This window comes from Pavona decussata, unplaced genomic scaffold (assembly GCF_977016875.1).
Source record: "Pavona decussata unplaced genomic scaffold, jaPavDecu1.1 SCAFFOLD_42, whole genome shotgun sequence".
NCBI classification, from domain to species: Eukaryota; Metazoa; Cnidaria; class Anthozoa; order Scleractinia; family Agariciidae; genus Pavona; species Pavona decussata.
Genome location: NW_028145464.1, coordinates 973157 through 991665, shown reverse-complemented (window position 1 = coordinate 991665; position 18509 = coordinate 973157). Strand labels below are relative to the sequence as shown.

Below are 18509 nucleotides of genomic sequence, written 5' to 3'. Positions count from 1 at the left end.
GGTTCCCGGTTTTGTGTTGTGTTGTTGTTCTCCTGTTTTCCGTCCTTCTTCAATTGCTGTCACAGATTTAATTTTCTCAGTTTCTGTGCTACGCTTCCTGACAGCAATTTCCATAAACGCTACACGAAATTGTCTCATTCTGACACAGTAAATTACCGGGTTAATAAACGAATTGAGAATTAACACAAACGTTGCGATGAAGAAAGCAATGTAAGCTGTGCTTACTGAGACGATAACTGATTTTATTATTAGTAATCGAACGATCAATATAGGCGAATATGTCAAGACCAACATTAATAGTACAGTAGTTGTTACTTTTAAAGCCTTTTTCTCTTTTAAGAATTTTTGTCTTGCTCCCACAGAGGCATAATGAGCAGCGATTTCTCTTTCGTGGCGGCGAGTCTCGCAACCAAGAACGACTTGACAGAAGACAGTGACGGCCATACATACACACAAGATAATATTAGATACCGTTACGTAAACGGTATTGTCTACGATGGTTAAAGATATAGTAAGGAGTGACATTGTTATCCAGGCGATAGAGGAAGAAATAAGTATGCGAAATTTGGTCACCATAGTGTTGTATTCTAAAGAGTGTTTTATTGCTATGTACCGCTCCAGATTCAACAAGACCAGATGGAAAAAAGATGCGCCAATCAATACCCTGAGTGAGTTTCTAGATAAATTTTGCAACGAGCAATAAGCATACCCCTCTCCTTGTAGAGTTGTTAATATCCACACAGCAAACAGAGGTTGACCAATCATTCCCGTTAACCCATCGGTGGTTGCCAAACAGCCGAGTGCAATGTTAGACATGGTTTTCAGCGGCGGTTTTGTGCTGATAGCCGCTATGACAAGTGCGTTCAAAACAGTGACAATCGGAAAGGTGACAAGGCTGAAGATCGCTATGCACACGAGCGCCGCGTAAGCTCTGGTGTTAGTAGGATCAAGCCTTCCGCCCAGAAAAAGAAACAAGTCACATTCGGTCAACGATTGTGGACTTTGGCTCTGGTGAGTCTCGCTAGAATTCATCTTCCTAGGGCCTGTTTTACGTTCTTTTCAACTACAGTACTTGTCAACTGGCTCCTTGTGTATTTTGAACTTCACTTTAAATGCTTTTCATGCACTCTTTTAAAGAGGGCGAGTAATTGGTTCCGTCAGGGAAACAAAACCTAATTGCGAAAAGCAATTAGAAAGACGAATTGTGTGATAAAAGGTCAGAAAACATATTAAAGAGCGGAAAACTGCCTATGGACAGCTTTACGTAAACAAATCGATGTACACATCTGTAACAACAAAAGTAGTCCGCTATGTTCAGTGTTCATTAATCGGCAGTGTTTCTTCTTACTGGTTTTTCCATAATGAAAGATCATTTGTCTAATTGAATTACTTTTTAACCATGCGTCTGTTTTTCTACTTTGATCGGTTTCGCTTTTCAATCTTAACTCAAATTATGCGAAACAGATCTCAATTACCAATATTCATGTCCGGACCACAACAACAATAAAACTCAAAAACAAAAAGCAAACTAAAAGCACAAAAAGGTAATACGCAATTAGCTACCGAATGGAAACAGGCCCAAAATAGAATTGAAACCATTTCGAAAATCCATTAGCCGACATGCTAAAAAAAGTCTTGATTAAAATAAGCGACTTTTTGGCCCCAATTTAATCGGCATGCAAGCATCAAATACACAATTTGTCAGGAAACATATTTTGGTTAACGCTTTAACCCCTAATGTCAAAGAACAAATTCTCCTGTCTTTTTCCCATACTTTTCTTATAAAATTACTGTGGAGAGTTATTAAAATATCAAGAAAATTCACATTTGGTGGTCATATCCTTAATCCTTGTGACATCAGGGGTTGAATAAGCATTGTTAGTATAATAATCAGGTGATTATAGAGATTCTGTTGATCTGATTGGTCGAAAATTGCATCATATCCTTTTATAATCACCTCGCGCGAGGTGATTATAGCGGACCAGTGATTTTTAAAATGACCGCTTAGCGAGTTGTTGATGTTTCTGAGGTAAATGCGATGAAAGAAAATGCAATTCCGAAAGGCACTTAAAATGCTTTTTAGTTCGGAGTGACACTTTTCGAAGGCAAGATATGAACGTTTTGCTAATTGTAATAAAAAAAAAATGTAAATTGTATTGGAAATGTTGTCGATGTCGATACCAGTCTAACATGAAAACAGCAAATTAAATTTGCACATAATTTTCAGTCTTTAACAGAACGGTTTCATCAACAAAACGAATTTAAGACAATTTGAAAGAATGGAAGTACAGGAGATGAAAAAAGGTCTCTACGATTTACGTTTCTGATTGAGGAGAAAAGACAGCAGTTTTTTATAAGAAAACTAGTTTGATGTCGGTTCGAGCGGCTCTCAACCACCATCTGAACTCACCGCAGACAACAAAAAATTTTGATCTGGGACAACTGTGGACCTGTTTGGTGAAGCCAATAAAGGACTTAATTCCTACCTAAAGCAGCTTATCTTCGAGGGAAATTTATAAAAGTCCGTTAACCGGTGAAGTCATCAACAAGAAATTGTACGACAAAGTGCTAATACGCGTCATCGTCAAGTTTTACACTAAACAGCTTGGTTCACCTCCATCTATTTGGTAAACGGAGAGGAGAAACCCATTCATTCACTGAAGAAGTCAAATGAATGCTTTTTCTTATTGAAACGACAGAGAAGCTAAGAATATTGACCGGACATACTGCTTGTGATCGGCAGATTGCGTGCCTCTCTAAATTGACGTGTGGCAATTTGAAACAAACAAACAAACAAACAAACAAAATTGACAATTTTCGAACGGTACTGGTTTTTCTCGGATAATCACCTGAGTAATCATACTAAAACAATTTCTCCTCAGGCTCAGTAAACATTGGTGAATAATCCCCTCGACTTCGTCTCTGAGAAAATTCACTGATATTTACTTCGCCGTCGACTAATAATTGTTAAATATTACAAGGAGAAATTTGGTGTTGATCACTGTTAAGGCTTAAAAGGTTCAAGACTGGATCGTCTTCACGTTGTAAAATCTAAGAACGATGAAGTCAGTTACAATGGATATAGTGTTAAAAGTCTTTTGTTAACGAAATATACTCGTATTTGTATCCATTTTAGAATTTTCTCGGACGGTAAATGATAAGGCTGTCAAAAGTATGCACTTTTTAAGGTGTTACGCTCATATATACCGAGACGTTTTGGGAAGTCTTACACCAAGTACTACCTCGAAACGAGGTGACTTAAATATGACGGCTGGCGCTTCGGAAAGGAGTTATTCACATAAACAATAAATAATCAGAATTGTCGAAAGTGCTCTCGAAAGAGTCATCCAACTTTAAAACATAGTTGGAAGAACAAACACTGTATCTAGTAGTTGAAACAATTCCGCCAGTTCCTCCTGGTAAGTGATGTCCACAATTCATTACTCGGGCATGTCGAAAATGCAAAGTTTACGGATTATAAATTTATTTCGGTGATTTGAATCGTTTACTAAGGCACTCTCGTTTATTTGTCCTATTGACAAAGTAATAAAATATGGGTATCCTAATTTGCATTCTCAGTCTCTGCTGGTTTGTTTGTTTGTTAGTTTGTTCATTTTCAGTACATGTAATTAAAACTGAGATTGAAACTGCAAGACTTACGATTTCTCCTCTTAGATTTTTATTTATGGCCTGTTTTTAACTGTTACAGTGTTTCTAGATAAAGCGATCCAAAAATAATAAAGTTGATATGCCAACAAAATCACCCGGTGCTTTATGATTTCCCCCAGCTGTGCCACGTGAGTTCTATAGAATAACGGTCAATCTACGAGAAGAAACAGATAACGCATTAAAAACCAACTACAAAAATATATATAACGGTGATACAAAGTTATTATGGAGCTTAAGCAACGGCAACGACAACGACAACACCACAAAACAATAGGTTTAATGAGCAAAAACGATCGCTCTGCATGTGCGTTTTACATTTTGGTACCTTTCTTTGCCGTCCTCTGCAATACAACGACTTGAAATTACCACATTTAAGGCTTTGTGGAGAACGTAAACGCACGGCGGTGATTTTTTCATTTTCTTTCCTAACTTGTATGCCACTCCTACCAATTAGGTTCCTGAATAGTTCGCAATTTTGTAAAAGCTGAGCGAGTTGAAATAATCGCGAAGTGGCGCAAATGAAATAAAGAATATTTTTCAGGTGACATTTTCGTTGCTGTTCCCGTCGTTGTTGCTTAAGCTCCCTAATAAAGGGGGAGGGGGGGGACAATGACACAAATCAAATAACTCTTAATTTTTACGAAGATACTTTCTAATTTACAAGACTCCACAAGGGAACATACGAACCAAGTGGCAGCGGTGATTTTTTACAGCCTTGAGGGTTATTGACCAGGGAATGACCAGTTTGTTCTTTTTTTCGTCGATACCTCTCGTTAACAGACAAAAGTATGGTCTACTACGTTAATTTTCCTTGCGTTAGTTCCAGTGGCACTGAATTAATTTCCCGCTGGTAATAGACGTTTAAGGGTTTACGAAGAAATTGCTTTACAAACCCACTCACCAATCGGAAATTTCCCCGCGTGCAGATTTAAGAACAGTGGATGCAAAGCGTATGGCAATTAAAGTCTCTTCTGTTTGATTTAACTTATAAAAGACCTACCTCATTTTATCAGTTGGTTGGATTTGAAGTGGGTTTTGTGGTCGGACCTGGAAGACAAGAGTTGTGCAGACACTTCAATAAATTGTCTTAATGCACTATTTTACTTTACATACCTGTTAAGGTGAAAGGGGTCTTAAGCCCCGGCTAAACGATCTAACATTATTGTACAACATTTGTTGGATCAACAACAACCGACTTTCTTGTTCAAATCAAAATTGATTATAATTTCTTTCTTCCTTGGTACAAATGAAGTGATATTATTATTATTATTATTATTATTATTATTATTATTATTATTATTATTATTATTATTATTATTATTATTATTATTATCATTATCATTATTATTGTTGGTGTTGTTGTTGTTGTTGTCGAACTCCCGATAACTCGAACCTTTATGAATTCCCTTGAAGGTTCGAGTTATCAGGAGTCGTCTGTACTGGCAAACGGAACTGACCAAAAAACAAAAAAACAGGCCTAGGACCGAGAGCTGCCATATTTCAAGTTCAACGCCCTAGCTATGTCTTCTCAAGATTCCTCAATTATTATTTTGTCGTAGTAATGATAAAACTTTCCCTGGTTAAAAGTTTAAAAATCTATGAACTTTTGACAACTTTTCGAAAGCTCAAAGTTCAGTTCAGTTTATTGATTTTCCTCACATTTACACACTCACAGATATGATATTAAGGAAACATTAACGAGGCAAGAAAGCCCGGGGAAGCCAAAATATTAGAATATTAAACTGTTAACCAGAGAACGTTTTATCCATTATAACTATTAACTACTATAACTAATAACCAGAGAACATTTTGTGAGTACTACTATATATGAATCCTGTTTACGGACCTTCAATTTTCGTATATAATTTTATCCTTACATATTGGGGTGTTTCTCCTTTCTTCCTGAACTTGATCTCCGAAGCATTCCAAGGGAAGCCCAACACAACTCGGTAGCATCATCAGGATTTCCTTGATTACCTGTGTACGTTGCCTAATCGCATTGCCACAGGTTGCAGACCAGGCGCCCCAAGGATTGTAACTGCATTCCACCGTAAAGCATTCCTCACCTTATAACAACAGTTTAAAGGAGTAAAACAGATAGAATACTTGAAAATCGTACTTTCTACTGTGGCACAAGAGTTTTGTCTTGAAGCCGAGTGCCACGGAATGTAAGTGGAAGAACAGAGATGACTTGTTAAAATATAATTACCTGACAAATAGGGAGATGGGGTGTTAATGAAGTTTAATAATTTCCACGATTTCCAAACGCGAAAAATGTTTCGCTCAAACTTTTTATTTCTTTTATCGGTTAACATATAATGGCAATATAACAGAAACGATTTAACAGAATTTATGGCTCAGTCTTTATCACGCAGAGTTACAGTAAATAATAATAGTGGCAAATTCTGTCTATTACAAAAATTAACGGTCTTTGCATGAAAAAAAAAATGGAAATGGGTATTTCTAATAACAAAGAGACAAACTCCTTTCTTGTTTAAAAATTTCCACGATTCCAAACGCGAAAGATATCTATATTTTCTTGAATTTTGGAAGCAACTTAAAGCACCTCGCAAGAAAGGTTTCGTTCCAACTCTTTATTTCTTTTAGCGGGTACCATTGGCAATATAACAGAAACGATTTAACTGAAGATTTAACTCAATCTTTATCATGCAGCGTTACAGTAACTCAAACAATAATAGTGGCTATAATAGCAAATGCTGTCTATTTCAAAACATGAATGGTCTTTGAAAAAAAGGAAAATGATTATTTGTAGTAATAAAGAGACAAGCTCCTTTCTTTTTTAGGTGTAGAGACTGAACTTATAACATTAGCTTTGAGAACTTTTGGGATCTTCATGATAAATTTTTATTGGTTACTACCACAGCTGTGCGAATAGAGCGCACGTATTCGTGAGGCAAAGTCGCTGTTAGAAATTAAAATTAGCCTGTTCCAGGCTCCTAGAGAGACGCGCGGAGGAGAGGGCGAGGGGACGAAAACGACGGGGGTGGGGGAGAGGAAAAGAGGGAAAGAAGAGGAGCCTGTAATCATTCTCTTAAACACCTCATGCCGCCCACTTTTTCCAAAATGTGTCAACATGTCAAAATGTCAAACTTTTCATTGTCCGGGTTTCGATTACTCACGCGAGTTCTCGAGTTCGCGCGGTTGTCCTTACATCGCTTCGATGTCGCGGACACCGAAAGGTTCTCCGGGTTTGAGATTTCAACCCTCAAAATCCTGTAGATTTTGCCAAAAAAATTTGACGTGTCTTGGAACGAAAGTTCCCCGGGTGTACTTGTTCAACGCTGTTCGAAATAAGGAACTTATTAACGCGACGTTATCGAGCGACGAGACTCTAGTGTTGGCAGATGTTGTGTCTTCGCTTGGTTGTATCTTCGCAAGCTATTGAGAAACGAAGAGCTTTCCAGCGTCAGCTGCCTCATTTGTGCGAGGATCCTGGCCAGAATTTATGGCACGTTTAAATATGTTAAAATGCGGTTGACAGACCTGCACGACTCCCACTGTGTGTGCGTTGTTTTGATAAAAGCTTTTACAATGCAAGCATGTCTTTAAGCGATTTTCCTTTTGTATAAGAGCTTCTTCCCTTTTGATCAAAACGTGATGCGACGGCTCTGCTTAATGTTATTCATCTTAATCGTGAGGGGGAATTCTCATATAAACTGAATGGAGAGTTTCTTACTGATCATTCTGAGCCGTTAGGATTAGATTTTGATATGCCATTGTGTATGCTAGCTCTGTGGCATTTGTTAAAGTTTAGCGGCTAGGATTAACTGCAAGATTTCAGGTAGCGCTAAATAAATTTTATCTGTGAAGATACAGGATCCGTGGAGTTCTTTACTTGTGAATTCATGCTTATGCTATTGCATATCACTTCGGGAAGATTGAAACTGCCGCAGGATGTTTGTTTATCACGGATATGAGTGTCTAACAGATCCTCGTCTTTCAAAGCTTATCATTGTTGTCTCTTGCTTTCGAGAGCTATAGCATTTGTTATACATTCGTCGCCAATTCCTATTGCTGCGGCCGAGAACCCTAGTTGTTTTAACTGCTCGACCTGATCTCTTATCACTGAAACCAACGGAGAAAACCACTATAATGGTTGACAACGGCTTGACTTCACTTGAGCACAAAGCACTCGAGACTCGAGGAAACAGTTGAAATATCAAGCTCTTCCCGAAACCGGTGGGTAGAATGGCGAAAACGTCTTTCCCACGAGCTAGATTGAGAAGGCAAGCTTTTTGCTCCTTCCTGAGTACTTTAACTTGCGGAAAATCTCGAAGACAATTCTCTAAAACTGTATTAAACTCAGTCTCATCAAAACCACGCGCGTGTGACACACTCGCCATTTTGACTCTTTCAGATTCTTTCGCGATATCTTTTGAGTGATGTCTGAACTGTCAAAACTGACCAATCAGAGGGTATACCGGGAGCTGGTATACCGGCATGAGGTATTTAAGAGAATGATTACAGGCTCCTCTTCTTTCCCTCTTTTTCTCTCCCCAGCCCCCCTCGTTTTCGTCCCCTCGCCCTCTCCTTCGCGCTTCTCTCTAGGAGCCTGGAACAGGCTATTAGAAATCGACTTCGCCTTGCAAATGATTTGCACGTTGATCGGCCCGTTGAGATCAAAGCCATTACAAACCTATCAAAGGAGGTCGAAAAGTTGCCAAACATTAAAGGGGCCTATTTTTTGTCTCACTTTGATTGGCCAAAAAACATATTTGAATTGATGAAATGGTCAAAATAATGATTCAGTTGATTTAGCAATAACCCTACTAATGCACAGAAACTAGTATTAATTATCTTCGGCTTGCCAATTTTTTTTAATAGCAAGTTGTCTATGTGTATTGTCGAAAACCACTAAAAGTGATTATATATATTTATATTTGAGCCGTTTCGACCAAAATCCAGCAAAATCGACGAGACAGTGCCCCTTTAAAATCAAACAATGGAAAAAAGCAATAAAGGTCGATGCAGCACGCATAATGGAATCCCTAACAAGCATTTCCGGAAACACTTACAATCTGGAAGTTTGTTGTTCTCAGTTTCCGGCTGTTGCATGCATTTCTTTGGAACTGCATCACAGTTTTCAGCTTGAACCGTTGTCTGGTTCTCCACAATGTGGCGTGTTCTGTTGACCGTGCCACATTTACCAGACCAATTTCCCCACGCTCCCCACGAGCAAGACACGGATTGACACGTGCACATAGAGGTACGAGTCTCGGTTACAGGCCCCGCCGGGCAAGACTGAGGTAAGCCGTCACAACTGTTCTGTTGCACGGTAATCTAAACACATCAACAGACAGAGACCATTAAACACAGTCACTTCTCTTAAGCGGTCGTGGTCATCCTTCACTAAGTTCCAACGATTTGTTTCTTTCCCATTAATGTTTTGTTAGTCCGTTTCTATATCATGTTTTCTTTTGTCATACCATTTCATCGCTGACGTTTCTTAACAAAGTAAGTGTGTTCGACGCGTATTCTGTGCAACCTGTATTAAGCGTCAACCTGTATGAAGCGTTCCACGTAACTTAGCCATTTTCCCGAGGGTGACACTTCATACACGTTCGACTGTACCACAGTAAGCTGGAATTACGTCACTCGCACGATCTACTAGTGAAGCAAGTAGTGTGATGTAATAAAGATGTTTCCTTAATACAATATTGGTTGCCTAAGTCAGTATTTTAAAAACGTATGCTAGTACTTGGCTGTATTTGTGCATGGCGATTTGAAACGTTTACCATCCAGAATTATTTATCACAAAAATTGCATGACACCACACGCCTATAAGTTTCACAAAGTGTCATAATCCAACAATAAACTGATTAATTTTATAGATGAAAAGAAAAATTTCGTCTGTAAAGAAATGCACTCTCAGTTTTTCTTCTTCGTTAATTTTCTTTTATATTTTTTCTGTTGCCCTTTTTAACCTGAAATTTTACAGTCTGTGCTATCAAAAGCCAGTTGTTCTTTCTCTTAATAGAGTCCTTAAAACGTAATCGGAATGTTTTCTTAGCCTGTTGAACTGCCTATGAACTAGTTATCACTAAGAAATGACTGTCATTCCTAGTGATATCCCAGTGAAGCCTCAGAAGTTTCTACGACGTATGCCAATGAACGGGTTAGATTACCGGTCACCTAGAATACTTCATACTGTTCGCCTTCTTGGAATGCAATGATTTCTAGGATATAGATCTACCACTGGTTTACGGCGGAATATGTTGCCATTAAATCATGTTGGCATGTCGGACGAACCACCCCCAATTGAGCTCGTGCTAACTTCGAGACACGACGGCGTAATCACAAGACCTGGATTTGATGTCGGCCATTCAAAGCCTTATTTCCCAAAGAAATTAAAAAACTTTAATATCCCTGATATGTCGACAGCATATGAGAACGACAAGGTCCAATCGCCCAATGGCTTTATCGTGCGAATCCAAAATGCGTAGACACTTTGATCGGATAGTTACATGTTTATTGTGCCTTGGCCAAACAGACAACAGATTAACTACAACGAAGTTTGTGTTGTTCATTCCTCTTGCAGCTGATGGCTGTTGGTTGTGACACAATACCATGTCAGAAATAATTCTAGAGTTCTTACATATTCTATTCAATTGCGGGTTTAAGTTGCTGCTGATGTTTTTTTCACTTACCCTTTCAGTTGTTACTGTTTTCTGTCGTGTGGCGGGTCCACAAGTTGCAGACCAGTCACTCCATTCGCTCCACTTACAGTTGACCGTTGGACAGCTGCATTTTATTTCACGAGCGTCAGATTCTGGTGGCTGAGAACAACTTTGAGGGAGGCTGCTACAGTCTGGTTTGAAGACCTCCACCACGGTTTCTATTTTGCAACAATATATGAGGTATCAGAAAGAAAGTTGCTAAATTGTGGAGTACTTTGCTGAGCAGATTTCAATTTAAGTATGCTAGATATTGTTGAAGTTAGCTCATAATATTGTAGATGGTGTGTTTTAATATTACATTTCTGTATAGCAAGTTGCCTAAATTGGTAGGAGTCTCGTTCACGTTAACAGAGAAAGAAAAATTCACCGTCGTTTGCTTATGTTCTTTACAAAACCTTAAATAAGGTCATTCCACGTTGTTGTTTTGTGGAGGACGGTAAAGAAATGTACCAAAATTTAAAATGCACGTGCGGAGCGATTGTTTTTGGTCAAATGTTGTTGTTGCCGTCGTTGTTGCTTCACAGGGTTCACAGACATATTTGGCGCTCGGATAAAAATGTTTGAAAAATCACAACTCAGTCAATATTGCTCCTACTAAAATAATTCTGGCCCTTACAAAATTTTTAAGACTTTAACGCTTGGTTGTGGCCCGAAATATTAGAGCGTTAAAAGCTTGCGCGTGTTTATAGAGTGCAAGCGCTTGGAAGCATAGCGCCGCCGCAAATGCATTGCATGTACACGGCTCCAAAACAAAATGCTCAAAAAATAATTTGTCTGCGAATATTGGTGGTATCGAAACGTTTAAAGTGTCTATGTAAAGCTTGAAACACCTAACATGAAGAAAAATTTTTGATTGTTGCCTGGAGGAAAGCATTTTCGTTTACAAATGATGTGTAAACGGCCGTCGAATCGCGTAAACATTAAATTTTCTGCGAGAGCAAGCTAGCTCCCGGGGGAAAATGTTTGGAGATTTAAAACTATGTTAATTCTGCTCCTTCAGTAATAATTCTAGTCCCTAAATAAACGTTAGGAAAAGGAGACTACAGAAAAATACTCTTTGGTGTTTGGTAGAATTATTTCAGAGCTTTGGAACTTGTGTGTGTTTACAAACACATGAGAGCTGTGCAATGCAAATGAAAAAGAAAAACGGCCACGAAACAATTTTTTTCGAAAATTGACTCCTCCTCCAATATTGTCTATGTAAAGCTATTTTAGAGTTCTAAAAGTTGGCATAACTGATCACGAACAGGTGATATAGGCAAATGTGAGGCTTCTTTAAATTTACTCTTTTCCGGTCGGCCTGCTCTAACTTACTATCTGCCGCTCTCTTTCACGTTTAACTTTGCTTATTCGTCTCCGCTTTTCTGTTTTCTTTGACTCTCTTTCTCTTCTTTTCACGTTTGTCAACATATCCAATGAATACATATAAACTGACTTTGCATTTTGTGTTCTTTAGCATTTCTGTTGTAAACTCATCTCGCCATGCAACTTTTCGCCAAACAAACACGGGCACGTTAGCATTGTGGGTTTGCTTACGGGCGTACGTACGGTGTACGGACGGACAAAAGTGACGTCAAAACCAAACCAACATTTTTCGCATTCATGAGTTTTCCAAATTTTCTTATCTACGAGGCTCTGCGCGCGCCTTTTTTGGCGCGCGCGGAGCTCCGCTACAAGATTAAAAACTGCTATCTATAGAGGCCCTATATAATAAACTTAATTGAGTGAAAATAATCATGATAATTAAGTACAAATAAAAATATCTATAAATGTCATATAAAGTAAAAAAACTAAAAATTTAAATCTAATTAAAAATTTTGATTAAAAATGACACAGCCATGATAAAAAAAAGTTATACAAGACACGCACTAACCAACATGATATTCAACAGATTAGGATGCATTCTCCTAACGATGAAGAGTTCTTTTAGGCGTATTAAAAAGAAAGAAATAAAGAAAGAGAGAAGGCTGAGCAAAGAAAAGCAAATGACTTGCACAAAGTATTCATGGAACAAAAGGGCATTATTTAAGTGATACTCCGTCCTCTTTCAACAACACTTGTGAGCCAACTTGAATAACATAACAAATGGAAGAAACAGAATAATGTGACAGTTCTAATTATTTTCATGTCCAACATCAATCCATCATGTAATGAAAGCTTAAATTTTGTACGAATGCTTACCTTCAATATTTCTTGTTCTAGTTCCCACTCCACAAGTTGTTGACCAGGATGACCACATCGCCCACTCACAATTCACTGTTTTACATTTACAGTTTGTAGTTTGTTGTTCTGTTTGTGGACGCTGAGAACACGACTGAGGTAAACCTTCACATTTCACCTTTTGAATTGTGGTCTGTTAATGTAGTAAAACAGAAAAGTTATTTTTCCTTCTAAATCCGGAACAAAATAACATAATAACATGACAAAATATAAACGTTTGCGTCTGAGTCAATTGAATACTGGTGGAAAGAAGTACTGGCACTGTTTCATATACCAAGATAGCAAGGGTATATTAACGCTTTTCAAAGCTGGACCATTCAAATAACAAAAAGCTTATTAGGTGATGCTTTTATATTTCTGTGATCGTGTTTGGTATGCTTTACAAAGTTTTTCTAACTTGTATGTGATCTGTTTTTTTAAGATCATTTTTCCCAGTGATGGCCGTGATAAGTGTTGTTGTCTTTGTTGTTGTTGTTGTGCAAGGTGACCTTTACAGCATTTAAACAAAAGCCACTAGGCGTAATTTTTTTCTTTAGTCTCTAACATCCCAGGGCCGAGCACAATAGCAATTTCATTTTCACCATCTAAATGGAATCTTAAGATAAGGTGGCTTTCTGCTACAATCAACCACCTTTATTGCGGACACCTTCGGGACCGCGAGTTCGTGTCCTTACTAGTGACATTCCCTAATAGCAGGAGTTTATTTCAGTCAAAAATCTGTAATTTCTTTTCCCCTGGTATTTAGTTGCTGTCAGTATTAACAGAGTGTCCTTAATAGCGAGGTGTCCGCTACGCGAGAGTTGACTGTGATAAGAAAAATGGTGCACCAGATAACCTTGATAGTCTCGATGCTCCTTGTCCTCGTAGCCGCGCCACAAGTTGCTGACCAAGCGCTCCACTCTTTCCAATTACAGTTGACAGTTGGACAGCTGCATTTTATTTCACGAGCGTCATTTTCCGGTGGCTGTTGGCAACTTTGAGGAAGGCCGCTACAGTCTGGTTTGAAGACCTCCACAGCAGTTTCTGGTTTGCAGAGAAATACGAGGTACGAAGTTCAGAATACAAGAGGAGATGCATGGGGGTGAGATCATTCATCTTCCATAATGTAATTTTTCAATGGAGTTTTGCTGAACGTTAGCTCACAGAAACCATTGGCAATAGGCATAATTAGTTGAATATCTGAATGCAATGGTCACAGAACATAGCTCGACAGTATGGGCAGTACCTTAGGCATACCTACAGTCATATCTGGGGAGTAGCAGAGCTGCTTTTTCGGACTTGTTAGGCCTCATCCGTAAGACACAGCTGACAGGCTCCTGAACGATTGGAAAGCCGTGCTACAGGCGCCCTTATGTCTGAGGAACGTGATGCATGTAGTAGCTGTGCTTGGGACTGTAGAACAGTCTCATTAAATGAGAACGGGAATATAGATCACCGAAATTAATGGGAATACGCATTCCACGACAAACATGTCAGAATACACCATCTGAATTGAAAACACCGGTTTCAGGTTATGACCAGTACCTTACGAGCAGCTAATGGTAGCCGTGGACCGCTGTTTTGGCCTTGTTATCCCCGGATGATATTGCTGTGTGCATACGCAAGGTAGTGGCCATACCGAGGAGCCAGGTAGTGTGACCCTTCTTCACATGATTTTTTATTAAACGTTTAAAGCGGAAGTATCATAGGGTTTTTGATAGCTTTTGTTAAAAATGATGAAATAAGACCTTTAATCAGCTGCAAAATAATTCTAGAATGACAAGAAGAAAGAAATCAACTCAATTCCTGAAAGAAACGAGTTGTCATCTTTTCTAGCGCATTTTGGAAACAAAAAATGCGAGAACTTGAAAAACATTAGCCTAATATTTTTCAAGTTTCAATCGAAACCGGCCTACCCTGTCTCTGGCCAGAGGCACTAATCGACAGTTTTATTGTACTGGGGTGATAATTTTTGACAAACTTGACAAACATTTTGTTGTTTCCGCTAACAGTCAAACATTTTTGGGTTTTGAAATGACAGCAAATTTTCGTGATATTTCCCCTTTAAGTGATATTCCGTCTTCTTTTCAGGGCCAACTTGAATAACAAAATAAAGAGAAGAAACACACTAATATGACCGTGCTAATTATTTCCATGTCCAACATCAACCCATCATGTCACGGAAGCTTAAATTTCATACGAATGCTTACCTTCAATATTTCTTGATCTAGTTCCCACTCCACAAGTTGCTGACCAGGATGACCACATCGCCCACTCACAATTCACTGTTTTACATTTACAGTTTGTAGTTTGTTGTTCTGTTTGTGGACGCTGAGAACACGACTGAGGTAAACCTTCACATTTCACCTTTTGAATTGTGGTCTGTTAATGTAGTAAAAACAAGTACAGTTATTTTCCTTCTAAATCCGGAACAAAATAACCTAATAACAGACAACATGCAAACGTTTGCATATGAGTTAATTGAATACTGGTGGAAAGAATTACTGGCACTGTTTCATATACCAAGATAGCAAGGGTATACTAATGCTATCCACTATCTGGACCATTCAAATAACTAAAAGCTAATAACTAATGCATTTATATTTGTGTCATCGTGTTTGGTATGCTTTATAAAGTTTTTCGAACTCCCATTTTCTGCAATGCTTTTCGTTAATTATTAGTGCTGTTGTCTTTGTTTTTGATGTGCAAAGTGGATTTTACTGCATTTAAACGAAATCTCTATGATCAGGGACTAGAACAACAGCATATTTATTTTCACCATTTAGACGAAAACTTTAGATAAGATGGCTTTCTATTATAATCAATCTTTAGATAAGATGGCGTTTCACTACAATCAACCCCCTTTGTTGCAGTACCATTGGGAGGGCGAGTTCGTATCCTTAATAGTGACAGTACGTAATAGCAGGAATATATTTCAGTCAAACGTTTGTAATTTCTTTTTTTTTCCGGGGATTTAGTTGCTGTCAGTATTAACAGGGTGTCCGTGATAGCGAGGTGTCCGCAAGGCGAGAGCTAACTGTACTAAGAGAAATGGTGCACAGTTCAAGAGAAGACTAGATAACCTTGATAGCCTCGATGCTCCTTGTCCTCGTGGCCGCACCACAAGTTGCTGACCAAGCGCTCCACTCTTTCCAATTACAGTTGACAGTTGGGCAGCTACATTTTATTTCACGAGCGTCATTCTCCGGTGGCTGAGGACAGCTCTGAGGAAGGCCGCTACAGTCTGGTTTGAAGACCTCCACAGCAGTTTCTGGTTTACAGCAAAATATGAGGTACGAAGTTAAGAATACAAGATGCATGGGGGTGAGATTAGCCTTTCAAATGCAATGGTCACAGAACACAGCTCGGTGGTATGGGCAATACTTTATGCATGCGTACAGCCATATCAGGGCAGTGGCAGGGCAGCTGTTTCGGACTTGTAAGGCCTCATCTGTAAGCCGCAGCTGACAGACTCTTGCACGACCCGAAATCCGTGTTTCAGGCGCCCTTAACTCCTTGTTTATTTCATTTTTTGTGTTTTTTTTCTTTCCAACCTTTCTTTGATTACGTGTATTTGAGTGGATTTATCTCACAAAGAAGTATTTGATAAAGTAAAACGGCTTTTCATGGGTACCATTTTCACCGAGGCGGCGCAAAACGTCACGGAACAAAATAGTTTTGTGTAAATTACATTTTGTCCTCTTCCAACAAAATCTATGAGCTACCCAACTTAAAAAAAAGACAACAAATGGAAGAAGCAAAATAAAGTGACAGTTCTAATTATTTCCATGTCCAACATCAACCCATCATGTCATAGGAACTTAAATTTCGTACGAATGCTTACCTTCAATATTTCTTGTTCTAGTTCCCACTCCACAAGTTGTTGACCAGGATGACCACATCGCCCACTCACAATTCACTGTTTTACATTTACAGTTTGTAGTTTGTTGTTCTGTTTGTGGACGCTGAGAACACGACTGAGGTAAACCTTCACATCTCACCTTTTGAACTGTGGTCTGTTGAAGTAGTAAAAACAGGTACAGTTATTCTTCCTTCTAAATGGAACAAAATAACATAATAGTTGTTGAGGGGTGAGGACACGACTGAGGCAAACCTTCACATTTCACTTGCTGAACTGTTGTCTGTACACAAATACAAGTAAACCTCATTTTTAGCTGCTATTTGCAGGATCATAGTGACATACACTAGTTGAAAATGTCAAGCATGCGTAATGTAATATGCAGTTAGGTGATGTGATTTTATGGCCTGTAATGTCAGATGTCACATCTTTTAAAATGTTTGGGTTTCAACTTCTGTAGCAATTCGTGGTGCACGTGTTTGGTAGTTTTCCTGAAAACTGAGGATCATCTGTCTCATTATTTTTCTCAACAAGCTTTCCAGAGGAAAGGGTTTTTTCCTCTTTCTTTATCTCCACGCCTGAATAGTTTAAGCTAAATCGACCAAAGTTGGGATTTTTACAGCAGGACCAGACTGTATAATTTGAGGAGGGAATTAGCAATTACCCCACGAGGGCTCGCTGGATGTTGAATGATAACTTACTAAAACGTGAGGTGTAGCGCCGAGTTGGCTAATTCAACAAGACAAAAGAAAAATGATTGTTTTATTTAGAGCGTTCCTACAAATAACCAACCAATAATTAATGACAAAGAAAAAAAAACGATGCAGAAAAAAAAGAAAACAAGTAAGTCAATCATAATATTCTTTATATGAGAAGGGGGCCAGACCCTTGCGATGTGCTGAATGAGTTCAATAAAATTACTTCAAAGCATAGTCAGATTTTTGGAAATAAAGACATCTAGTTAATTATTTGCTTTGATAAGGCATGAGGTAAGTGTTGTCGTATCAATCTATTTTTAACCATGAAAGCTTGACGTAATTAACTTAGACTAAGATAAGTAGAGTACGAAACAAAAGGGATAATCAGCTCACACTATCTGGTTTGGCTCGTAAATACGTCACAGAAAAAAAACTGAATCAACGGCACGATGGCTTGAGACTTGTTGTACCAAAACAGTGAAAGTACTGGATGCGAGTCTTCTTATTTATAACATGACATTTATAAGAATTAAAAGTTTGGAGCTCAAGGGACTAATAGCACTTGTCCATTGTTGGTAATTTTACAAACGTTTCAAACAAGAGATATTTTTTTCAAGACACGTGAGTACTTTCCATTTTCCAGAACTGGCCGATAGCACTGGCAAGTCTGTAAATCGAATGCGTCACTTGAAGGTGTGGTGTTACAAAATCCGGAGAAAAATAATCACTCCGAAAATAGTACGCGCTATTTTGAAGAAATTTGAAGGACTAGGATAAAACTTATCCTAAACATCGGCACATTCCGTTCAAGAACACACTGGTCTAGCAGGCCAGTTCTTACAAATGGAAAGCACCCTTGGTGTCTTAAAGGGGAAGTATCACGATAATTTGATGTCATTTGAAAACCCGAGAACGTTTGTCTGTCAACAGAAACAAGAAAATAATTGTCTAATTTTGTTATAAATTATCACCAAGTGAAACAAAACTGTCGATCAGTTCCTCTAGTCAGAGACAGAGTAGGTCGGAATGGATTGAAACTTGAAAAATGTTAGGCTAATTTTTTTCAATTTCTCGCATTTTTGTTTCCAAAATGCACTAGAACAGATCAAGAGATGTTCCTTTCAAGAAGTGAGTTGATTTCTTTCCTCTCCTTGTTCAAGAATTATTTTGTAGCTAAGTCAAGGTCTTATTTCACCATGTTTAAGAAAAGGGGTCAAAAACCCCATGATACTTCCCCTGTAATCCCTGAAGATTTTCAGTTTGGTTTAGTTTCTGTATGGTTGAGCTCGAGCTGATTTTAAAAGAAATTAAGCAGGCTAGTGGAATTCATGCCATTGCATGTATCTTAACCGTTTTCTCGAGTTTATTTTGAGCAGTCAGTTTTTG

General features: G+C 38.5%; 1 protein-coding gene across 2 annotated transcripts in view; it reads right to left on the bottom strand.

The window, feature by feature from the left end:
• Positions 1–3656: 3656 nt before the first annotated feature.
• Positions 3657–18509, bottom strand: part of LOC146482867 (uncharacterized) — a 48607-nt gene continuing 33754 nt past the window's right edge. Inside the window, exons 29-38 of one of the 2 annotated variants that reach the window (XM_085106680.1) lie at positions 16411–16582; positions 15650–15837; positions 14777–14948; positions 13423–13610; positions 12549–12720; positions 10338–10525; positions 8706–8970; positions 5547–5735; positions 4670–4716; positions 3657–3823 (exon numbers count right to left, since the gene is read on the bottom strand). In XM_085106680.1, coding sequence (XP_084962806.1) covers positions 4679–4716; positions 5547–5735; positions 8706–8970; positions 10338–10525; positions 12549–12720; positions 13423–13610; positions 14777–14948; positions 15650–15837; positions 16411–16582 — 1572 coding nt within the window. In that variant the 3' untranslated portion in view covers positions 3657–3823; positions 4670–4678. The remainder of the gene's footprint in view (positions 3824–4669; positions 4717–5546; positions 5736–8705; positions 8971–10337; positions 10526–12548; positions 12721–13422; positions 13611–14776; positions 14949–15649; positions 15838–16410; positions 16583–18509) is intronic. The other variant, XM_085106681.1, reaches the window with a different exon arrangement.